The 25,450-nt window shown below is 41.3% G+C and overlaps 1 protein-coding gene across 2 annotated transcripts in view; it reads left to right on the top strand.

Annotated features, from left to right (window-relative positions):
- STARD13 (StAR related lipid transfer domain containing 13) overlaps positions 1–25,450 on the top strand; it is a 267,832-nt gene that overhangs the window by 15,529 nt on the left and 226,853 nt on the right. Inside the window, exon 3 of one of the 2 annotated variants that reach the window (XM_075420301.1) lies at positions 20,296–20,442. The exons of the other annotated variant lie outside the window; for it this stretch is intronic. Within the exon in view, the coding sequence (XP_075276416.1) occupies positions 20,296–20,442 (147 nt within the window). The remainder of the gene's footprint in view (positions 1–20,295; positions 20,443–25,450) is intronic. 2 annotated transcript variants of the gene reach the window in all.

Raw genomic sequence — 25,450 nt, 5'->3', positions numbered from 1 at the left:
CCTGTGTTAACTTCATTCTATAACACATACATCATCTATCGAGACCTAGAGAAAAGTACACGAAGCCAACAACTAGAAGAAAGAACACTCAGACTGGCCAAGACAGCAGTATAAAGTTAGCAGTCAGCAACAGGCCCCTTTTTGTGAACAACAGGCCTGACCAAGAGCAGTGCCTGTACTGAGAGAAAGCAGAGTACCAAGTATTCGTGCAACTAAGGGTCTAGACTCCAAGAGTTCACCTCAAATTGTACTTTTATCTGCTGTGTTATCAGAGTTTACTAAGATACTACAAATAAGTGCAGATATATGGAAAAAGCTCATGTTTGGGAGATGAAAGATGATTTAACTAAAAAATATTACCCCTAGAAGACAAAAATATTCCACAAACCCTGCTGTTTTTTAAATAAAAATTGCAATACTATCATGTATCTCTTATGCAAGAGGGTTATCAAGGTAATCCTCCATTTTGTGTTTTGCATAGTATAGATCACGTGTATCTTGAGTTGTCTGAGACATGTGAGGGCTTAACTGTTTTAGCCTTCTCTTGGGGGACACATAATGCCATTGAGGTAAAAAAAAAAAAAAAAAGGAATGCTAAAAGAAAGAAACGGGTTTCAAAAGCTTTAGTGGGAAACCCCCAGTATTCCTAGCAAGCAGGGACGAAGTTAATTCTTTCTGAAGTAAAGGCAAAAGTGCATTATACAGGCTCAGAAAATGCTTTTGAAACCAAACTTTTCAGACATGACAAAGCCTGCAGTTTGCAAGTGAATGACAGCAAACTCTAAAATTGCCACTTCAATGTTCTCATACAAAACTTTTTTTAAATAAAAGAATTTACCATGAATACAAGCAATAACAGCAAACTCTAAAATAGTAAGAATTCCTGTAAGTTGGAATGCATACATTTACAGTTTTTATCTCAGATCACCTTCTCTTCCGTGCAATGTTTCCATTTTGTTTAAAGTTCTGAAGAAGATGAGTTAAAGCTGCATTAAGTGGAATGCAGATAGCTAAGCTAAAAAAAGACTAAACCTTCCTGATGGGTGTTTCCCATCAAGTATTTCTTTTATTATTCGGAAATTCTGTTCAGATGGCTGCAAATGCTAAGCAGCAGTCACACAAGCAGCTCAGGACACTTAGCATTTAATTCCAATGCAAGCTAAAATGAATAAAAGCTGCAAGTGTGAGGTTGAAAACTGGACAAAACTAAGAAGGAAAATTCAGTTTTTGCAACAAAGAAAAACTGGCAGGATATACCCAAAAGAACCTTCTGAGTATAGCATGGCAAATAAAAGAACTCATTTTTGCAAAGGAAGTAATTATTTTTAAATTGGGGTTCACTCCAGTTCAAAAAAAACTTTCCCAAAGATTCAAAATTCTCCATGACAGTGAATGATTCCTCCAGCCTGGGTGTGATACGTACGCAGCCTCCAGCAGCTTCCTAGGTAGGCTACGAAGAAGCTTGCATAGCTTAACTAGCAGCTAAAGGTATTTTCCCCAGAGGAAGGTTGTCAGAATTAAGCTGTCTTAGAAAAGTAATTGAAGTTTGCTGAATTGACAAATATCAATTCATTTTTTTTAAAAAAACCCACTTAGCTTCCAAAGGAAATTGCCATCACTTTGGCATTTTAAATTTTAAATTTAAACGTGTATTGGGTGGGTTGCAACTAGGCTGGTTTCTACATTGTCTACACAGTTTTTTCCAGCAGGGCTAAACGAGTTACTGATCGCTTTATGCACATTCTCACTCGAAGTGTGCTCTAGCCCATTTCCCCTTGTTTTTTTTTTTTTTAAAAAAAAAGACCTGCCAATATCACAACAGGACTATACAGAGGTGAGCAAGATTGGAGAGCCAGTGTCCCTGTTTTAAGTTCATTAAGTGTTACATTAATACAAACTATTAAAATACAGCTATGATCCTTCCAACTTTTATCGTGGAATGTGTGCATACAGCCCAAGACCTGATGCAGCACATAAGCCTTCTCTGCAAGGAGGTATCTAGAAACACCTCTTAAACCTGCAGATCTTGCAATTCTATGTTATGTTGCTTTTTTGCTAGGCAGTTTTTGCTTTTTATTGCTATAGTTAAGTCTCTTGCCAAAATACACTTTTTAAACCTTGTTTGAGGTACATAATTGGAGGAACTAGCTGAAATCCTAGCCACCTAGAATTAGGCTACGAATTTTTTGTTTCCAGTTATTTGCCAGAGTTATGTCAACAGATCCCTTTATTTGGATTATTGTGGTTGATGGGGTTTTGCTAAAATATTTCCTATTACATGGAACTGAAATATTTGTGGATAGAAAATATCATTGCTGATAATCATCCCACAGCAGGTTTTTTTTTCTCTAATTCTCTTAGTAGTTCCAAACAATAATGTTTTCCTGTTCTTTTTAATAAACATTACTTTTCTAAATATAAATAAAGCTTACCAAATACTTTCACATGGACAAACAGAATTTTTGAATGCTTTCAGTTATGCTACTTCACAAAGAGCGAGGCAAGTGCAAATAACACCGAAGTACTCAAAAATATAATGTATATTAGAACTAGAAGTCAACAGAAGTTAGGCTAAACCTCAGCTTGATAAGGGAAACCCTGGGATAGGCTCACGCTTACAGCTTCACCTGCCTCAGAACATCTCCAGTGCTTTAGCGTCTTGAAGATTTTGCAAAGCTCCTGTAGGTTTATAAAAGTAGCTGCTACAGATCACTCCTCTCTCTCAACCCCTCATTCCAGCAGAAGATGTCTGAAGCAAGGAACAGGGAACATGGCTGAACCTCAAAGTTCTGGTAACAGCAGGCATTGCTATTTAGTAACCATCATACTCTTACAGCAAGACAGAATTTTTTTGAGCTTTAGGCCACATTTTCCAACTGTTGTGTTATACAAAAATATTTATATGATCTAAGTAATATGTTTACATGCTCTGAGAATATAGAAATTATTCTTTTCCTCCAAGAATGATGCCTAAGGCTACTTTATCAAAGCAAATTTTCTTCAAAATTGAGATAAAACTGATTTGTTTAACAGAATGTGTTTCATGGTTTTTAACAGAGTTATCTTTTGCCCAAGCTAAAAAGGACATGCTAAAATCTATAATCACTATTCTGTTTCTGTTTATGATTAAAAAAGCCATGAAAGAGTCTTTGTAAAGTAAGATGTCAAAGGGGAGCAAAATATACAAGTCAGTATTATGCAGTGGTAACACAACATTTCCACATACTTTGCCATTACTTTTTTAATTCTAGCAAGACAGGGCTCCAGCTGTTTACAAATACCATTAATAGTTACAAATACCATGAACAATTAAGTTTCTGAAAGTTGTTTTGATCACTTATGTCTGTTTCTGATCTCTGGAACAAGAAACATTGTTAAAATTCCGAAAACTTTAAGTAGATAACTAGCATTAACGATTAAAAATATAAGATGAAATACATACTACATAAATTAATAAGGGATTAAGGAACGTATGCATGCACAGACGGATGACTGTTTTTATGCATTAGGTGATGATCTTAAATTCAGTATTTAAACTCCACCTAATTCCTTCAGCTTCTTAGTTTCGACATTTGCCATGGGTCTTCTTGTCATTTAGAGGAAAAAGAAAGAGCATAAACTGCAGCAGAGTATTAAGCAACAGCACACCTGACACTGTGGCTTTTAGCATAGGCAGGTAGCAGGAACGTGTATCTCAGTTTACCAAAGTGTGGTGAAAAAAAACCCAGGAACACTTGATCTGCAAAAAGTATCATTGGTAGAGCCTGTGGCCTGTTCAAAACTTTACCTGGAAGGCTATATGCTTCTCCAGGTTGAAAGCTTGTGCCGGTTTTGTCAGGGAGGGAGGAGTGAAATCTGATCTCTATACTTTAGGCAATTAATTTTCATCTAAAACTTAGGTATTTAAATGTCTGTGGTTCCTGATCATCCACCAGGCCTGGTGGAGTAGGCTTGCTGCTCTCACAGTTCAGTTTTCTTCCCAGAGAAACTAGGGATGTAGGAGGAAGACAAGAGGGAGTCGGAGAGGAGATGGTGCACACCAGGTCTTGCCTCAACATGGAGTTAAGATATCGGCAGAATATTACCTGGATCTGGTTGTTGGGGAACATATCCAGTTTCCATATTATAGAAAAAGCAATCTGTCAAATGAAGCACATAAATTCCTTATACAGTCAGAGGAAAAGACGTTGATGTCTTTGAAGACCTCCAGAGGGAGATCCCATCTGATTAAGTGCAGGCTTTTAAGAGACTTAGAAAATGAAAAGAAAAATGTGCATCTTCACTCATCTCTCTCACTTCCAAAAATTTACACAAGGAGATTTATTTGTTGCTATCATCTGTGTCCTTATGTCATTTTGACAGGCTTCTTATAACTGAAATGCTGCAACATATAAGCTGTCTCAAACAGGGGATACAAAGCATTAAAACCAAACAATGTACATGTACTATAAATAATACCTGGAGCTAGTTTTATCTAGTCACCAGGTATAATGATATTTCTGATTTAAACAGCATACTCAAACTTGCTTCCACCTAAAAACCCCAAAACTGTGTTAAACAGTCTCTTTAGTTAGAGATACTAGTTTAGTTCCTCACCCCTGATGATTTTTTGCCAAAAGAGCTTTTTCAGTGATGTACTTATCTGCTGCAATTTTGCCACGTAAATTAATTATTTTAACTTATTTTATGTGACTCTTCTCAACCCCACTACTCTTCCCCCTAGCTGGCATTCAGAAAGGAACTAACTACATCCCTGCCTTGATCCTTGGCCACTAGACATGGGCTTCTAATGAAGTCCACTGAATTCATCGAGGATCTGCAAGGAGCAACTTGGCAGGGCTGACACCTAAACAGAAGCTGTTGAGAAATCCCTTTCCTCCTTATGAAATAATATAACAGCATGTGGGATGAGTGACACAAACCCTATAAAATCATCAAATAAGAACTGAATAACCGATCATCTCCATCACAATGTATTTTTCTTCAGTTTTCTCAGTCAGGAATTAATTGCCCTTCACAACGGAAAAAAAAGTCATGTATAAAATCCAGCATCTCAGGGTAGGAAGTGAAAATTTATTGTCTTACTGTTTCTACAGAATTCACCTAATCACCCCATGATGATTATCTCAGAAAAGTATAGAATTGTTCCACAGTGGTTCTCTGATTTAAGATTACCACACCGGCATTCTGCAGAACTAATGCATCCTGCGTTCCTACGGCCTCCTGGCTCACCCCTTTCAGCACCTCCCACTCCCCGATCGACTCCCCACCTCTCCATGTTTTTCCACTGTACTCCAGTCCTCTCCCAGCATTCTTGCATGGTCTATGGTTTCCGCCTGCCACTACTTCCTCCGCACCTGCCCATGTGTCCCCTATTCCCCTTTCCTCAGAACGTCCCCAAATCACCCACGGTTCTGGCAAGAGACAGCATGTGCTTCAGCTGTAGGTATCTTTTCACTGCCCCGCCAGTTAGCACACACCCTCACTGGTGGCTGCTCAGAAACGATGTGAGCTGGTATCTCCTCATCTTCAGCTTATAGTGGGCAGTCGTTTGAGTCTCTTGTGTCTATCCAGCCACAAATTTTGATTAAACTTTGAAGTTTGATCTCTCTGATATTCCTTCCCATCTTTCAAAGTGGCTCGAAACTATCTAAAATGCTCAAGAGTTGTGGGGGAAATGTTGTAGTAGTTGAGCAAGCACCAAGACAGAACAGTATGAGTTTGCTCTCTTAAAACACCAAGAAAAGAAAAAAAAGATAAAAAAGATTAAATAATTACTTAAAGTATAATTACTTTACGTATAAATACCATTATAATATAATGGAAGAAACTCAAAGGAAAAAATACATTTAGAATTTCAATTAAAAATATAAATTCCAATAATGAACACTTAGGAAAGGGCTATTACAAAAAAGGTAAATGAAACTAGACTATCCTGAAGGATACATTAAGACAACTGATTTTTAACAGGTACTTAAAAATATTTTGATTAATATGGTCCAGTATGTTTTTTATTTATTAAGGAAAAATAGAAATTGGAGTTTTATGTATTATCACTTGTACTGAATCAAATGATAAAGGACACCAATTAAAATTAAGTTCCCCTGGCACTAAGAGCTGTACTGTAACAGGATTCAAATTCAGGCTTCAAAGCCTTGATTCTCTGTTCTATCAACTCCTCCTGAGTGTCGTGATGTCAAGATAAGAGGCTGAGCCTCCAAATCTGGATCTGATGCTTTGCCAGACTTCACTCTTGGTAATTAAAGGAACTGTGATTACAGCCTGACTTTGGCTTCCAGCATCCAGGATTTCTATTCTTCCTCCTTCCCCATAACCTGCCCTTTCATGCCCCCAAATATAATGGACTTTGAAGAAAATCCTTTTCATATCACCAGAAAGACAAAAAAATGAAACTGTCCAAATCTGCCCACTCAGGCTCATTTTAATATGTCAAACCAAATAAGCAAATCTTAAATGCTTTCGGAAATGCTTAATTTTAGCCATTCTTCTCCCGAGCTGTGATGAAATCTAGCAGTTTGAAGAATTTTCCATCTTGTCTGAAGTCTCCTTTTGTGTTCAAATGTCAGAGCTGAGCTCAGGCTGTCTCACCACTAACAAACGTAATCAACTGTTCCAGGACAAACTGCGGTACAATCAAACAGTTCAGACACAATTATGATTTCAGAGTTGTGTGCCTCTGACCTCCAGCATTGCATACCTTTGAGAATTCGGGGTAAATTTTGCACTTAAAACTCTCTGACATTATCCATGAAGTTTCTGCTATTCATTAAGACTACTGAAATCAAGGCAATTTAATCAGATCGCAGATTTGCAATAATTATTTTCCTGAGGTTGAAGAGAATCAGTCTCGACTGAGTCAGTGCGGTTTATTGTGACAGCTGTCAGGTATGACAGGGGAACAGATTGTTCTATTGTCCATAGAACGTTATGGATTTAATTTTCAGAAATGCGTGCATGTAACTATTTAGATGTGCAATTAGCCATTTCTAAGTGCAATGGCAGTAACTGTAGCTTTGAGTGTAAAAGCAGCAGCTTACCGCCAGTGTGTGCAGTTGCAGAAATATTTCTGAAAATCTGAAATGCTTTTAGCTTACATTTAAGCCCTGTCTGCCTGTGCTTAGGTGTGCAGGCAAGGCATCCCAGACTCTTTTCAGTGGTGCCCAGAGACAGGACAAGGGGCAATGGGCACAAACTGAAGCACAGGAAGTTCCGTCTGAACATGAGGAAGAACTTCTTCACTCTGAGGGTGACGGAGCACTGGAACAGGCTGCCCAGGGAGGTTGTGGAGTCTCCTTCTCTGGAGATATTCAAGACCCGCCTGGACAAGGTCCTGTGCAGCCTGCTGTAGGTGACCCTGCTTCAGCAGGAGGGTTGGACTAGATGACCCACAGAGGTCCCTTCCAGCTCCTACCGTTCTGTCATTCTGTGACCAGAGGTAGGCTCCGCACGCTCAGCTCTGCATGCAGCGGGTCCTCAAGCCGGACAGCTCTTTCACACTGGGGAAACTGAGGCACGGCCCTGAGGAAGAGTCGTTTTGCAAAGGCGCACGGCCGGCCCCAGCTGTGAGCGGTTTCATACCGAGACAGAGCGCGGAGAAGGCTGCGGGGGAAGGAGCGAGGCAGAGGGCAGCTCGGCGTCCCCCTCACGGCCCGGACACCCCGGCGGCTCCTCACAGCCGCCCCCGGAGGCGTTGAGGCCACGGCCCCCGGCGGCCCCGAAGACACTGAGGACGGCCCGACCGCTCCGGCCGGGCGCTCAGCCTCGCCCTCTGGAGGAACGGCTCCCTGCTGACTGCAGAGCGGCCGTCACGGCCGTTCTCCTCAGAGAGCGCCTGAGGGCCGCCCCATGACGGGGGGGGGGGGCAACGGGCAAGGCAGAGCTGGCCCCCAGCGCCCTCACCCAGCGCCCCTGCTCCGCCCGCCCAGCCCCCCGGAGGGGGTGAGCCCTTCCCCGCCCGGCCAGCCGCCGCCCAGCCCCTCGGGGATGTCAGCCCTTCCCCGCCCGCGGAGGGAGCGCCATCTCCCTCCCGCGCCGTGAGGGGGCGGCCTCGGGCCGCGGGCGCCGCCGCGCAGCCTGGCCGTCAGGTGGCGCTGCCGCCCCGCGAGCCGGCGGCCGCCGCCCGCCCTCCCCACCCGGCTCCTCCCGCCAAGTGACGTCAGAGCGGCGGGGAGCGGAAAGAAAAGCGGAAGCTGGCGGCGCTGCGCGCGCACTTCTGGGCGCTGGTCGAGGCGGGAGTCCCGCCTCTCCCCTCCCCCAGCGCGCGAGAGCTCCTGGGAAGGGCGGTGTCGCGCGGGCGGCCGTTGAGCGCGCGCCGCCGCCGCCATTGTTGGCGGGGAGGGCGGGAAGGCGCTCAGTGGGGCTCGCGCCCCGTCGGCCGCCTCCCCCCCAGCGGCCCGGCGGAAGCGCCGCTCCCAGCATGGCGCCGCGGCGCTCGCGCGCTGCCTCACGGCCGGGGAAGAGGCCACCGGCGGGAAGGGCGCCTGCGGCCTGAGCCCGCTCCGCCCCGCCGTGCCGTGCCTTGCCGGGGGGAGTGGGCCCTGCCGGCGCCTCCCCTCGGCCCCGCGGAGCGGGACGTGCTGGCCTCCGCCTCGGCCCAGGCACCGTGCGCGGTGTGGGGCTGGGCCCGGGCTCCGGGCGCCTCGGCGGCGGCGGCGGCGCGGCCTCGGTGGGGGTGGCGTTGTGCCGTGCCCCTGGGCGCGAGGGGGTGGAGGCGGCGCTGCCGGCTTGTGAGTTTTGGTGAAATAAAGCTTCCCCGAGTGAAGGAAGGGGGAAAAGCACGTGTTTGTTACTGATTTATTTAAATACGCTACTGCCGAGTGAATTATTTGGGACCAAACACCGGAGGGATAGGGGTGAAATCTGGTGGCCTGGAGGTCAGTGCTAACACTGCTTTCTAGACTGAAGTGGAGAAAGACTTGGCTCTTTCTCTGCTGCATGATTTTTGGAGGAAAAAGCCTTTGTGGTGCCTTGTACTGGGTGGTGCTACTATCTTCTTGCCCTAAATCCCAGGGAGGTTCTCTGCTGCTCTGAGAGCAGCTGTTTCACGGTTGGGTTTCTTTCCAACACCAGCGTGATGTTAGGAGTGTGCCTGTCATAAAATAAATAGTTAAAGCGCGTGCCACCTTTGATATGGTGTGGTTATACCCAGGTGTTATAAGACTTGCAGGTCCGTGTTATATTGGGACAACCCCAAGGACTTCTGTGGAGTTATGCTGGAATAACATGGAGAAATTTGGCCCAGGCTCTTGTACACTGTCTGCACCAAATGTAACTTTTTGTAAATGGTCTTTGTTATGTTCGTTTAACACATAAGCACAACCCGGCATGAAGTTAAGTGATGTGAAATAATATAGGGAAGTTTTAACAATTAAGTTGCATTTATTTAAGAAAAATAGATGTGATTTTTATGTTACATAAGTTGTTGAAATGATAGCAATATGAGCAATAGAAATTCTGTTACCTTTGTTCTTTAAAAGTTTCAAGACTTTCAGGAGTGGTTAACAGAATAATGGATTTTTAGAAGTGCATTTAAATACATTGATAAGTACTTAACTCACAACAAATCCATAGATTGAATTTAACTTGTTTTTGAATAATACTGAAGCATATTAGTTAAACCTGGATACTTGGTTGTCCAACTTCCAGTGAAGATCTGGGAATGGTGCCTAATTACTTTTCTGGGCTTGGGATTAATGCCCTCTCTTTATTGTTAGCTTGATGAATGTCTGTTCAGGATATAATTTAGAAGGTTTATATTGCTTCAATTATCTATTGTTCTCTTATTCACTCCTAATTCATGTTCATCCTTTTCCCCATCACCACCTATTATCCACCAAAAATATCTTCCCTTCTGCCAAGCTTTCTGTGCTTTGTCCTTGAGTGCTCTTTAATTCCAGAAGGTGCCTTTCACTTTTATTTTCTCTGTTAATTTCTGATTTCTGTTTAGAAGTGGATTGCTAACAATGATATTTCTTCTAAATAATAGATTTCAAGAACTTTTGGGCAAGGAACAACGTCAAGTTTGACAGAACTGTATGAATGCTTGTGAATATTGGAAAGAGTATCGTTTTTATCCTGTGCAGTGGGGTTTGGGGTTTTTTTGTAGTGTGTCATAATGATAGAGTTGCAGTCGTTTTACTGGTTTCATATTTATCAGTAGTGTTTCTTAGAGTGGAGTTTTTCTGTGTAATGTAGGCACCAAAGAAGTTCCATATGACTTAGAAAATAGTGAATAGCTGAAGTTCCATAATACATGGAAACAATCTTTGTTACCAGTTAAATTCTTTCACTGTATATATGAATTTTTAAAATTAAAATAACTGAAAATTAGGTGCATAACAATGTTGGTATTTTAAGAAAAAGAATGTTAAGGTTGTAGTTATCTACACAGAGATTTTTTTTTTTTTTTAAAGTATTCTGGCAGTTAGTGTGTCAAGACAGGTTCTATATGTTTAGAAATTTGCCAGATATTACTAGACTTCTATCTTTGTCCTCTGCCATCCTGATCTTTAGAATCTGCTCCAGAGTTCTTCAAGGAAACATTAACATTGATATTTTTAGAAAAAATGACTAAACTTTAGTGTTAGAGGCCAGGGCAGCCCTGACGCTGGCACACAGGGAGTGATTCACAGCTCTCGGTACCTTTCATTCCCTTTGCCCGTGCACCCAGCACCAACTTTCCTCAAGGTGTGCTCTGATAGTTGACCAATTAGTGTGGGTGGTGATGTGCCAAGGAGGCAGACAAATCCGTGCTTAATTCAACTACTGTATCAAATGAGATTATTGCTTTACTAAATTTAGTTACCGTTTTATTAATACTAAGCATAACCCTGCTTCAGCTGCTGTAATAACAAGTGAAACACAGGACGGACCGATGACCTGTTAAAAGTTACGTGCTGTCCCCATGACACCCGGACAGGCGCGTGGGGAACGGCACACGTGTTGGCTCGCGTTGCCCAGGGTGGGGTAGTGCTTCCCCTGCTCCAAATCGGGGCACACCGCCCAGCTTACTTGGTTCTGGGTCCAGCAGCAAGAGTAAGGCACTAGTGCTTCCTTGCTCTAGTGCTTTGCTCTGCGAATAAGCCTGTTGGTGGCTTTTTCTCCAGGGCTTTTGAAGGCCTTTTCCCAAAGTTTGCTTTACTCTTTCTGGGGTTTGTGTCTGGGACTCCTGAGTCCTACATGGGTCATGAAATAATTTTTTATATCATCCTATGACTATCCCTTTTATCTGCTGTAACTGTTTTCTTTTATGTTACTTTTCACTACTAGTCTTCAGCAAAGACTTGTAGTTTCCGCCAGTCACACTCATTTTCTTTTCTTACAGCCAGTAGGGGTGAAGCTTACACACTTGTGTCCGGTAAGGTCATGGCACCAGGGGAGACTGTTGTGGGCTCCACATGGATATTTGTCTTTCCTACATTCTTCTAAATGAAAATCACTTTCAGTACAGGAGAAATATGTTCTCATTTCCACACAGAACAGAAGAAGAGCAAGGATCATCTGATGTAAGAAGCAAGTATGCATGAAGATTTTCTTGTAGCATAGTGTAAGGAAGGCTCTATGTAACATGCAAGCACAGCATTAGAGCTTTAAATCTCATTAGCATTTCAAAACTGCTAAGGTTGCAGTTGTTCCCTCTGTGGAGAGGAAATTTTTTTTTCTCACTACTTGTACTAAGATGCAACATGACCTGCTTTGCATTTGTGTGTTGAAAGACACGAGTATTTATTTGATACAATGGTATGGTATTTAGAGTGGACTATTTCTTTACCAAAGACCTCAAACTGTCACAGAAGAATTCAGAACAGTGTTACTTCTACTGCACCTCCATCAGGCTATGGATGTGTTTAATAGCAGACGGAGGTTTCAGACAGAGCAGTGGACCTTGCGGCATTTTGTAGCGTGCATGTCTACGTGAAAAACTGAAGAGCTGCCCTTGTCATGGTTTTCTTGGCTATGATCTGAGAATTCGTCCAGAACTGCACTGAGTTTTTAACATTTGAATTGAATTCAGAAGCATCTAGGGCATGGGCAGAATTTGGTCGCTTGACTGTTCAGTTTGCTGCTTAAAGCCCACTGTTGTACAGCTTGCAGCTTATGGTACTGAAAACTGGGAGAGCATCCTGTGTGAAATACCAGGTTGTTATTGCCCAGTTCTTACACCCTTTCTTTAGGCATCAGCTGCTGGCCACTATCTGAGATTGGCTGTTAGGCTAGCCAGGCACTCATAAAGTAGAGGGTTTTTGTTGTTTTCTGGGCTGTTTTCTCAAGATTTCCTGCATGCTTTTTTCTTTGTGTGTATCAAAATTGTACAGTTCGTTCCAAGACCAAGAGCTTGGTGCTTATCTTGAGGCTGACCTTAACTGGGAGGCAGCACATGGGTGGCACTGGTTGCACTGATTCACTTTGGTGGACATCATAGAGCCTAGACATATATCCCGGGGATGAAGATCTCCACAAAAGGCAATGGTGGCTGCTGCTTTCTTTGTAAAAGGAGGAGGTGCTGTATTTACATTTTCTGTAATTTAATAGTTTATCTTCCCCAAAAGAGAAGAATTCAGATTTTTCAGGTGTTTGAAAGACATTAGCCTGTGTTTTCTACCTTCCAGAAGAGTTTTCAATGGAAAGTTTGTATGGGCATAGGTTCTCCTCTTGTAGCTTTGCCTGTGCAAAAAGAACTCAAGTTTATTGGACAACTGAGAGAAACTGCCTGTGATGGAAGCAACTCAAATGCATAGCCTGGGGATGAAGTCCTGTTTGTAGGACTAGAAGGCCAATACACTGGTCTTATCAAAGTGCTTATATATTTTACAGAGCATAGTTGCTGGCTAAAACTCACAAAACTCTTCTGATCTGTTCCCCTCAAAGTAGGTGCTACAACTGACAGAGCAGATTTTCATGCTTGTTTACTCTTTGGCAAGAAGGAGAGAAGGAGCTTCCTGCACAGCCACTTGTACCTGGTACTACAGTGATACTATTTTTCTTCTCTCTGCTGATTTTTAAAATTATGGGAGAGCTGATACAAAATGCGTTAGGCCAAAGATGGAGCTGAGTCTAGCTCTTCTGCACCCTGGATGGTTCTAACCACAATGTTTCCTAAAAAGATAACCCTTTTCTCAGAAAAGAGATTAAGCTCTATCCAATCTCAAAAGGTAGCCTATATGTGCAACTAAACATACTGGGGAGAAGGATCTGCAAGTTGGCAACTCCAGTATGTAACTTCTTGTGGATTTAGTGGCACGAGACCCCTCCGCTTTTGTGAAACCCCATCTGAAACACACCATCACTTAGTCAATGGGCACTGCAGGAAGACACCCTTCTGTAGACAGGCACAGGGTGGTTGTGTTTTCCAAGGTAGCCACAGTAAGAGTTACTGTAGTTTGAAGTTAGTAATTTTTGGTGAAGACGTTGTGAAATGTGTCTCAGTAGTTATGTGTACAAACTATTTTGACATTCATGGTCACTAATTGTGATACAGCCACTCCTGCGGATGGTGCCAAGCCAAATGCAAACGGATGGCATCAGGAATTTGACTCCTGCTTAGAGCAGGTGCTTGGGATACAGGAAGCGTGGTCCACTCCTCCACCTCACAAGGTGGAGGACGTGGTAGAATAGATCAATGATGGGCTGGCATCTGCTCTGAAGCAGCTGAAGATGGGATAACCCAAGAGGATAACTTATATGCTGAAATAGGAGCAGATGTCAATTAAGACAGCTTGTCTGGCCATTCGGGTGCCAGCTCTGTAGCATACGTCGGCAGTACAGGCTTGTCAGACAGCCTGTTTGTGAAATTCGGTGTTGCTTGACATCATAATTTGTTAGAAGGTGGAGAATTGCTGTAGGCATTGTGAACTGGGAAAATAAAAAGGAGGTTTTATCATCATTGGAGCAAACCCAAATTACAATTTGATGTTAAAACCAACTACATACTGTTTTAAGTTGTAACATTTCAAATGAGTAGTCCAATACAAAAGTAGTTGCTTTTACTAGAAACAAAACAAACCTGCAACAGAGTTTTCCTACCAGGCTGTTTCGGACAACAGGCTACTGCATTTTAAAACTTCTGCAGTAGTGTGCAATTGTTTTCCAAAGCATTTTGCCCCACACCTATTCGTCAACTAAATTCTGTTCTTTTCCCCTTGCAATCACTCTCTTTTGTCTTGGGTGAAGCACCATGCTTGATACAGCTTATGGCCTTCAGTACCAGAAATTAGCTCAGGTTTCTTATTCTGGGAAATATTTACATGAACTAATATTTAGAAGACTCTGTTGGTACTAGGGCTCCTGTCCTGCCTAGGTTAGAGCAATAGTCCTTAAGAATTGATGCAGGAACTCTTGAAAGAGAGAGGGGACTTCAGGATTTTGTTTTGTTTTACACGATGCAAATTCTCACTATGCAAAATTGAGTATGAATCTGCCTTTGAAAAGTCAGATAGTCAAATACATTAAATGAGTTACAGGGTTGCGTCACATTGTTTTCTCATGGTATCGCCTCTTTGGGTTTCCTTTTCTCCCATGTTGTGCACCTTCTAATCATAAAAAGACCCAAAGTGTATATCCTTATTCTTCTATGTGCTGAAGTTAGCATTTCCACAATATTTTTCTATATTGTACTGTATTAATCCTCAAAGGCATAGCTAGTGGTTTACTAAAACACAAACATGGAGGTTATGGAAATCCATGGTAAGCTTAGGGAAAGATTAAGTCAAATATGCGGTAGCACTGTAAAAGGAAGTGGAGAAAAGCTAGAAACAACCTTAAGTGTCTTTAAAAATCAGTTTAATTTAGAGCATTGAACGCTTAGAAGGTTTTATCAGATTTATACAGTTGTGGCTTGCATCACTTCTGAAAACCTGTTTCAAGAAATCAGTAGCTTGGGGCAGCATGTGCTCAGGCAGGAAAGCACAAAGGAGAAGGCGACTGGACAGGAAGGAAATACGAAGCTCCATACACAGACATATTTAAGAATTGTAAATATCATAGGTTTCTGGGGAAAATATTCATCCTGAAAAAGGTATTTCCTTTAAAACCAAAGACTTTTTATTCTTTGTGGTTTTTTATTTTATTATTGTGGGTTTTTATTTTATTTTGGTGGTTATTTTATTTTGGTGGGGATTTTTATTTACACTATCTTCATACTAGTATTTCTGTACATTTTCCTTGGGAAAACTGTTGAGATCCTAATAGCCCATCTTAGGTGAATACTGCCATGTTTTGGGGATCAGAAGGATCCAGATTGCTCTGAATTTTATGTGGTGTCCTTGAAGAGCTTTCTCTTTTTCAGAAACCTAGCTATGCACATGGTTTTGCCTGCTGACTTGAGAGATTGAAGAGACTTTCCTTGATCATTTCAGATGAATAGCAATACAGTTCTTAGAGGTGGAGAGGTTGCTAACTGCAGAGCTTACTTTACATGCTTTCCAGGACAAAGTTAGTTGTCCACCTAAAAGCTCTGTAAATATTTAAGCAACGCTGTAGTGGGATGTGAGGGAAAATTCCCTTTGAAATATTTTATCTTCAATATAGAAGGCACACATAAATCTGTTTCGAGAATAAGAGTGTCCTTTGTATTCTAAATACTTTTTTTTCGGAAGTATTTTGTCTAAGGAACCAATCTGGCTTCCCCCCCCAGCCCCTGTAGGCAAAGCCACCAGTGGCTGAGAGACCTTATTCTACACAGAGCTGCTTTTGAGAACGGAGGAGCCCCGTCAGTGCAGCAAGAGCAGAATATATTTGGTCCTGAAATACTTCCAGAAAATTATTCTTTGTGGATCTAGGCTGTACATCAGATGGAATTTTGTCTAAACTGATTTAATATTAGGGAGGAGGGTTAACTAGCATTGGTATTTTTTTGTTTGTAGGTTAGCAATTTATCACTCAAAGCTGTACAATACATTAATTGTCAGAACAATTGGACCTATTGAAAGTTTCTGAAGTGAAAGCCACAAGTTAACAGATAAATTTAGAGTTGTGTAATTTTCTCATAACCCTGCACTTGGAAGCCTTTCTGCTTCCAGTATAGGATGAGGTCTGGCAGTGAGGTTAACCCTGACCTCTGAGTGTTCTATATGGACTTGTTAATTTCTGCCACATTCTTTCAGTTTAAATTTAGATTTGCTGGCAGCTATTATGCTTATTGCAATAAGCTTCATGGACAAAACATGGAAACAAATATGCCTTTTATCGCAGATGTTTTTGCTGAATAAGAGGAGTGAAGAACACTTGAAAGCTGAAAAACAGGGTGCAGAAGACTTTGGTCCAAAAGGCACAAATAGTTGAATGTCTGGAATGTATTTACTTCTCAATCTAATGAAAGAACAAGTAATTGTTTAGGTGATGGACCATAATCTTGTGCCCTGTTTTCTGTAATTTGTTACTAGTAGTAATGAAATTTCAGCTGTATGAGTGAACACAGAATCTGGATATGAATGTGTACATGTAGCAAAAACACTAAGCTTGCTGTTCTAAAACAAGCTGTAGTTGCTGTAGGAACTAGCAACCTGCAACTAAATTTTATGTTTGGCTGAGTGCTAAATGTGTCTTAGTAAATATTAAATGGTTTGGTTAGTACTTCATATACAATAACTATCTGAAGCATAGTAGCTGCATTTGTAACTGCTTGAAGTTTAAGAAAGTGCATACCACATAATTTTATATTTAGCACAGAGAATGATACTTTTGTTTTATGATATTTTTATTCTTTTTTGTGTAACTTGAGTATATGGGACTTGAGAAATCCGTATGGCAAAGGAGTTCACTTTCTGACAATATGTCATTCTCTGTCTAATGTATGACATGATCTTCATAGACAAGGTTGCTCCACCTTGAAAGATTTGTTTGACAAGGGGTTCTCTGGTCTCAGTTTCTACTACTGCTCATCTGTCTATGATAGGATGAGAGAAAACGGCCTTAGGTGGCACCAGGAGAGGTTTAGATTGGATATTAGGAGAAATTTCTTCACTGAAAGGGTTGTTAAGCCCTGGAACAGGCTGCCTGGGAAATGGTTGAATGTTCCTGTGCAGGGAAGTGGTTGAGAATCCCTGGAGCTATTTAAAAGACATGTAGACATGGTGCTTAGGGACATGGCTTAGTGGTGGGCTTGGTAGCATTAGGTTAATGGTTGAACTCTATGATCTTAAGGATCTTTTCCGACCTAAATGACTCTATGCTTGTGTATTTTGAGGTAACATACAACAAGTGTTCCTGTAATGCTCTCCTGTCTCTAAGCTTTTCAGGTTCTTCAAAAGATAACAACATTCCTATGCATTGCTGAATGACGGTGGCTCCAACAAAGAAAGGAGGCCTGGAGGGTACATGGAAAGGAGTGTTCTCCCTGTGCACCTTTTCAGGGGAAAAACAATGAATAAAGCAGGCCATGATTCTTAGATAATTTAGAGTGAGTTTTTTTTTTTCCTCCTGAAGGGCAAGACACAAAAGCTTCCAAAGATACTCTGACCCTTCTGCCTCTGCAGTTGCTATGGGCAGGATACGCTGATACTGAGCTCTTCTGAGCACTTTGATAGTGTCCAGCCCAGTTACTAGGGCTGAACACTGGGGAGCTGTGTTCCTTGTGAATGGATTAGGCAGAATTTATTCACTGGTTAGAAGTCCTACTGTGCCGGCTGTATATTTTTGAATGTAAGTAGCATCATGTTTTCTGCTGTTCAGCAGGAATTTCAGACAACCTTTGAAATACGTAGCCAATAAGAATTTGTTCCAAATGGTGCTTCAGTGCCAAATTTCCAATTAGTGAATGGCATTTGTTAACTAGGCCCATTTGGCTTTATCTTGAAGGATAATGAAAACCCATCTTTTTCCTCATCCCCTTAATAGACACAATATAGAGTCTTACTGAACTAAAAAAGACAGATGAATAGAGAAAGCTAGGAGAGTTATAGTTTGGAGAAACTCTTTAGGAGTTGTGTTTTTAAGGAATGACTGCGGTTTGAGTTCTGTTACATTAAAACAAGAAATTTATAAAAATAAAGGTGGTTTGGCTCATACGGATGTATTGCAGAGTGTTGGTGAATGCTGGACGTATTGTTCTCGTAGGTAAATAGCTGTTGAGGTAAGGGCAAAGTGTGCTTCCCTACACATGGAGCTGTATTTTTTTATTGTAACACAATATCATGTACAGTTACATGCGTTTGGAGTGTCTTAGAAATAGTTTGAAGTCTTTCTTAAAAGCTTCATGAAATATCATCTTGGTATTTTCTATGGAAAATACTAGATTAGAGACACCTCTCCAGCCCCCCGAAACACTCTTTTTTGTCATGGAACGGAAGGTGGATTATTTGCACTTGTGTAAATCACTCCCACTTCTTATTGAGCTCAAAAATCCAAACTTCTAATGTAACCATCAATGTTTGTCACCTGGCAAGTACAATTTTTGCATAGCTCAAGAAAATCAAACACACTTTACTCATTTCCCTGTGTAATTGTTGCCTCAGAATTGTTTACCACTGATAAGTAAGAAAGCACATTCTTACAGCTCCTTTTTTGTACATTACAGTTTCACTGTGTTGAGAAATAGAACCTTCATACGAGATTTGACAGACTTCTGACATTCGTTGTTGCTGGAGTTTGGGTTGGTTTGCGTGTTTTGTCCTTACTGAGTTTTTTTGAGCATTCTTTAGTATGGGAAAGATCAGCATGTGATGAAGCCTAACTACAGAAAAATGTACACTTATTACTTTGTTTACAAACGTGTGTTGTAGACATACATCAACACGCACATTTCCTGTGTGAGATCATCTCACTCAGAATGGATTCAACATGAAGAGCGTCTTTTGAGACTCTGTGTGGGACATCCTATATTTTACTTTGAAATGGTTGGGAAGACAATGGCAAATGATTAAAGTATGTGTTTAAATAATTTTTATAGCTACAGAGTTGAAATACAGCTTAGCACTTTTAACAGCATATCAAGAAAAATGCCTAGAGGTTGAAAAAAATCTGGGAAATTCCAAATAAAGATTTGGAAAATTGAAAACTGGATATTTAATCTTCTGTGCTTTGAAATAATCCCTACAAAGATAATACTAGCCCTTCTAAAGGGAACATGTGTCTGTTGGTGATACGGGATCAGGTGTCTGATGATCTGGGGCCTTATTCTTAGTTGCTGTGGTGAAGATGAGCAATTCCATTAGTAATAATATATGTCAGTGTAATACTGGAGTGAGCCTCCTGCATTCTATTTGTAAAGCTTTTTTCTACCATAGTGAGCAAATTACAATTATCTCTCTGTCCCACTTGCAAAACCCTCATAAGGAAACATATCACCATAAAGATTTATCAGGTAAGGGTAATAACAATCTTCATCTAGCTCCCCTAGGCATTATGTGTGGGTATGATGCTCTTAGCAGTCTGGCAGGATGGCAACGCAGTATTACTGTTTGTATGCTTGGTCTGTTAGAATTGTTTGCGATGAAATTATCCTCTCTGCAAAGATATGTATTGTTTGTGAAAGCAAGACAGATGAAATGACTGAAGTAGCTTCAGGACAGAGACTAATCTGGGGAGCTGTAGCTGCCTGTGATGACAGGGCAGTCAGTGCGACTATTTTTCATGTAAATATTTAGAAGTGATTTGAATGAGGAAAATGAGGCATAATGCAGGGACTGCCATGGAAAAATGCTTAAGGGAAGTCACTGGAAAGGACTTGGAGGAAACTAAGGAACAAGAAAGGTATTTTTGGCAGTTGCACTACAATGGATTAATATTTCTATTATACAGTGAAGCTGTTCAGTTAAAAGGGAAAGATGCATACAAGAAGACAGAAAGTGTTTCAGACCAGTGAAGTATTCCCAACAGATGGGCAGAAGAAAGCTGCAAGACTTGATGAAGTCTGGAATTATAGTAAGGAATAAAATACAGTGCACATGATGACCTTCAATGTTCTGATTCTTCTTGGCAACAAGCAATCAGTGGAGAAATGCTAAAATAGAAGTGGCTTAAGGAGGAGACGTTAAAGTTGCTTTGGTTTTGGTCTTGGTTGTGCTTAGCTTGAGCTGGCAGTGATTTACCCGAGATGAAGTGTTAAAAAGCCATTCGGATACACAGAAGTGGAGTGTGATCATTTGTGCATGAAGAACAGCTGTGGATAGATGTCATCAGGATTTGAGTGATAATTGAAGCTTTCTAAATGGAGAAAGTTACCCCAGGACAGGGAAAGAACTGGTCAGCTTTTTCCTTGAGGGCTAGAAGAAAAATGAGTCTTCAAGTTACAAAAGGCCTGAATGTTTTAAGACTTCACATATGTTTGATTTCTTTTAGACCCAACCAGAAAAAGGATCTGAATGGTCAGACTCTATGTCATGTCTTATGAAGAAACTGGAACAGTTGAATTTAGATATTGAAGAAGCTCTGAGTGCTGGGTCTTCTCCCTCCAGTACTCCTTCTTCCAAAAGGCACAAACAACTGGTAAGAATGTCTGTGTCGTATGATATCTTTTTTTAACATCTAGCTATCAGATGCTTATCAAGCCATGGTTTTCAGATCTCGTTGTGTTTCTGGATAGGCTGAGGAACTCGGGTTCAAGGATGAAGTTACAGTTTTCACTCATTAATAATGAAATCTCTAATTTTATTATATAACTAACAGTCAAATAACCAGAAATGTCAGAGGATGAAACTTCTAAGTTTTCTGTCAGCAAGGCTTCAAATCATTAAACATCTTTTTTAGAGGAGAACTGGAATCCAGATGATTGCATTTGATAGGTTTTCAGGATAAAGTATTGTTAATTTAAAGCTTCAGTGCTGGTCTATTTACATTTGTTATATTTATTTAAAGACATAACAGCAAGAGAGACACTATGTATCTTCATTAAGAGTTGAATTAATATTTTTATTTATTTTATCTAAATATTTGATTTAGAGATGCATTCCTTGAGTTAGTATATTTCGTGATGGCAGGTGTCATCAGTTGATGATACATGGTTTCCCAAGCTTTAAGATTGAGGGCAAATGGGATTAAGGAGCAATGATATTATTTTAGTGATTTTTGAATAAGCAGGGTTTTTATAGAAGCAAGTAACTGGAGGTTGAATGGCGTGAGAAGTAGGAGTGTTTGTTCTCTGCTTTACACTATGATTCAAGTCATTTCCTAAGATAGCGTTGTTTGGATTTGCAGCTCTGAATGTTAGCACTGGCTTGAAATTCCTGGAAGGTGAGCTTGTCTGAATGCTTTTGCTGTTGCTGTTGTTTCAATGCTAGTTCATTTTGTAAAGGTAAATTCTTTAGTAAATGTCTATGCAGATCACAGTGTAAATGTTCATGTCCCTCAAGGTGGGATGTTCAGAATCTTGCATCTCAGTGTTGCGCTTTGCACTATGTGCTTTCATAATCTGCAGAGAGAATGTTAGTAACAGAGTGGCCGTGACTGTCTCTCATTTCTTTCTTATTGTACATGTCAGCAAGTCAGAACCAGCTCTGTCCAACAGAATTAATTTCATCATTAACCTGTCTATTAATGGACAGTGTTCTGTCTGCTTGCAGGAGACTGCTCAGTGTCTTCTGTCAAAATGTGGTGGCAGTGTAGTCTGCTTTTCTGCCTGAAAGTGGCATCCAGGCCATCAGAGTTCAAGCACTTCCCATTGTGAGACAGTCTGGTTTTGAGGACCAGTGATCCAAACACCAGTGATTTTATGGCTGTGGCTATTCTATTAATGCGAAAGCCATGGTTTGGTTAGGCATCGTTCTTTTTCCATGATGACTTGAACATCATAGGACACTGGACTTCAAATCCATTGCTTGAGCATTCAATGAAGGGCGTGTAGTGTGTAGACAGTAGAAAAACAAATTGAAATAGACAATGTTTTCAAATGCCCTATGATAAGTAAAAACCACATCATTAAAAGTGGTTGCGTAGAGAATGCCAACACCAGCCTCCCAGATGCTTGCACTTTTCTAACTGAAGCCTAGTGGCAAGATATCTTCTGAGTACAGAGGCCAGGGGTTCAGGCACAGTGTTCTTCCTGGGACAGGTACCCCCACCAAAAGCCTGTGCTAGTGATACAGAGCTGGTCACGCTTACTACGCAGAGAAAATCAACCTTCAAGCCAGTCTTCACTAGTGTTGGCGCACTTGTTTCCCTTATCAATAGTTGCATCTGTTTGGATAAGTCCAAAAACATTGCAAGGATTCTTCTAACATCACTGCTAAAATCACCATTTTCCTCAATATATTTGAGCAGTTACACTCTTCTTTATCAGGTCACATCTTCTTTCCATTCTGAAGCAGGAGAGCTTGCTTCATTTTAATTGTATGTGTACAGGCAAACATCACGTGAATCAGCCACATTTTTATTGTAGCCTTATTTGGCAGACTGGAAATCTCCTTTAAGCCTCCGAGAGCCAATATCACTACAGGAGCTGGAGAGGTCATTTAACACAGAAGGTCTTCCTGATGCAACCAGCAAGATCAGGGCAAGAAAAGAGTCAGGGACATCTGCGGTGGAATTGATGATGGGATGCCCTTTGCCATCTCCTGCAAAGGTATTTGTAGTCAAATAGTTCCTGAAACAAAGGAATCATCTGCCCTAATTTAAACATTTAAAAATAATTTGCCTCAAAATGAGTTGATCTTAGTCTTTACGTGTAATCAAAGCAGCAAGATATCATCCTAAATATCTCCATGAATTTACTGGTTTTGACACGGTTTTGACACGGTTTCCCATAACATCCTCCTAGGGAAGCTCAGGAAGTGTGGACTGGATGAGTGGTCAGTGAGGTGGATAGAGAACTGGCTGAATGGCAGAACTCAGAGGGTTGTCATCAGCGGCGCTGAGTCTAGTTGGAGATTGGTAACTAGTGGTGTCTCCCAGGGGTCAGTACTGGGCCCAGCCTTGTTTAACTTCTTCATCAAGACCTGGATGAAGAGTTAGAATGTACTCTCAGCAAGTTTGCTGACGACACAAAACTGGGAGGAGTGATGGATACACCAGAAGGCTGTGCTGCCATTCAGCGTGACCTGGACAGGCTGGAAAGTTGGGCAGAGAGGAACCTGATGAGGTTCAACAAAGGAAAATGCAGGGTCCTGCACCTGGGGAGGAACAACCTCATGCACCAGTACAGGCTTGGGGTGGACCTGCTGGAGAGCAGCTCTGTGGAAGGGACCTGGGTGTCCTGGTGGATGACAGGTTGACTATGAGCCAGCAGTGTGCCCTGGCTGCCAAGAAAGCCAATGGGATCCTGGGATGCATCAAGAGGAGTGTGGCCAGCAGACCGAGGGAGGTTCTCCTTCCCCTCTACACTGCCCTGGTGAGGCCCCATCTGGAGTACTGTGTCCAGTTCTGGGCTCCCCAGTTCAAAAAAGATGAGGAGCTACTGGAGAGAGTCCAGCGGAGGGCTATGAGGATGATGAGGGGACTGGAGCATCTGTCCTATGAGGAGAGGCTGAGGAAGCTGGGCTTGTTCAGCCTGAAGAAGAGAAGGCTGTGAGGGGCCCTAATAAATGTTTATAAATATCTTAATGGTGGGTGTCAGGAGGATGGGGCCAGATTCTTTTCAGTGGTGCCCAGCTACAGGACAAGGGGTGATGGGCACAAACTGAGGCACAGGAAGTTCCATCTGAACATGAGGAAGAACTTCTTCACTCTGAGGGTGACGGAGCACTGGAACAGGCTGCCCAGGGAGGTCGTGGATTCTCCCTCTCTGGAGATATTGAAGACCCGCCTGGACAAGGTCCTGTGCAGCCTGCTCTAGGTGACCCTGCTTCAGCAGGGGGGCTGGACTAGATGACCCACAGAGGTCCCTTCCGACCCCTACCATTCTGTGATTCTGTGAAACTGTGAAGAAACAGATTTTGAACATCTCAGAATGACAGTTGCAGGGAAAAAAGGAACAAACTTTTGTTTTCATACAAATTGTATGAGTAATTTATCTTCTATCAAATGATCTCGTTTGGTCCATATTTCTTATTATAGCTTGTAATTTGTTCCACACAAATATTTTATTCTTGTCACTCACAATGAAAGTTGAATAGGAAGATTTGTCTCAGACATATGTTTACTAGTAACTGCGTAAATTTGGCTTCTATAAAGTGATGAGCCACTTCTTGGTTCTTCATATGTTTTTATCCTGTTTTAATTATATACACTGGGAACTGATGCAAGAAATTATGATTGAGAAGGATTTTTGGGTGAAGTACTCACAGATGCAAGGCCAACTTGTAGACCCAAGGTCTCGGAAGTAGGGAACTACTGTATGAGTGGCAACATGTCTGGGGAGCTTCTGCTCTGAAAATTGGTCTCTTGAGGGTGTGGGCAATTTTAAACAGATGGCAGAGTACTTATTTCTTATGGAAGATGCTGTGTCTCAGAAATGTAGTCTGTAATTTAATGGTAGGTTAAGCCAGTCGGTTTTCTACTGCAGGATTTTTCATCCTTTCGTGGAAGTAACTCTTTGATATTTTATTATTCAAATGTTCCTGTTGTGAAGGTATCCGTCATTAATAATACTCAATCAAACAAAAACTTTGCAGGAAGAAGTCTAAATATTTGCTAATGAAAATAAACTGGGTGAATAAATTTTATGGGTCTTACTGGGTGAGAGTAGGGGTGCTTGCAGTGTTTTGGTGAGCAAATTTAATATGTTTTCTAAAACATAGTAACTTCTGGATGAATGCTGAGCGATGATCTGTCTTACATCTGTGTAAACTGCAAGGTACTGCTGGTCAGTTTGTTATTGGGAAGTAGCATCGAGCAGTAGCACTGGCTGAATGACTCAGTCTCTGATCCAGAAAAGGTATTAAAAATAATGATCTGTCATCAAATTACCTTCTGAAACATTCTCTCACCAATGCTATAAATACACAATTTAACTACATAAAGCTGGGCTATCTGAATGTACTAACAGCAAAACTGCTAGCTTTGGAAAACTGCTATTAATAGTACTGCTCCTCTAAAACCTGTACCATTCCTATGAAAAAAAAAGTCTTTCGTAGCGATATAGAAATAGGTACTTTGTAAGTGAGATAGCAGAGATAAAACACTTGCTGTAAACAGCGTGTTTCACTGTTGTTTAATGTATCTGCTTTACTGCCATTTGATGTCTAGTACTCAGTTTCAGTACAGAAAAAACAGCGGAGCTTGAGAATGAGAATCACGTTTTTCAGTTTGTTCTTTATCATTCGTGGATAGTGACACAAAAATCATGTTTGATTATAATTAACCTGTTTTATGTTAGAGATATGCTGTTCATTGGACAACATTTTGTCTTTAACTTACACATTTTCTTCATTCTTTTGCAGTAGTATATTATCTTCAAACTTTTTTGGATCCCATACTGATTCTTTTGTCAGCTTTGCAAAGCCTCTACATTTTACAGCCCTAAAAATATCCTGACTTGGAATTGAGCAGTTGCTGTCAAATACTAGCAGCAAATTTCTCCTCTTGTGAAGGAGAGCAGCCAGAAAATTGGCTGATTTTGGTT

This window comes from Opisthocomus hoazin, chromosome 1, assembly GCF_030867145.1.
Source record: "Opisthocomus hoazin isolate bOpiHoa1 chromosome 1, bOpiHoa1.hap1, whole genome shotgun sequence".
Lineage (NCBI taxonomy): Eukaryota > Metazoa > Chordata > Aves > Opisthocomiformes > Opisthocomidae > Opisthocomus > Opisthocomus hoazin.
Note: the sequence above shows the minus strand (reverse complement) of the source record. Positions and strands in the feature narration are given on the sequence as shown.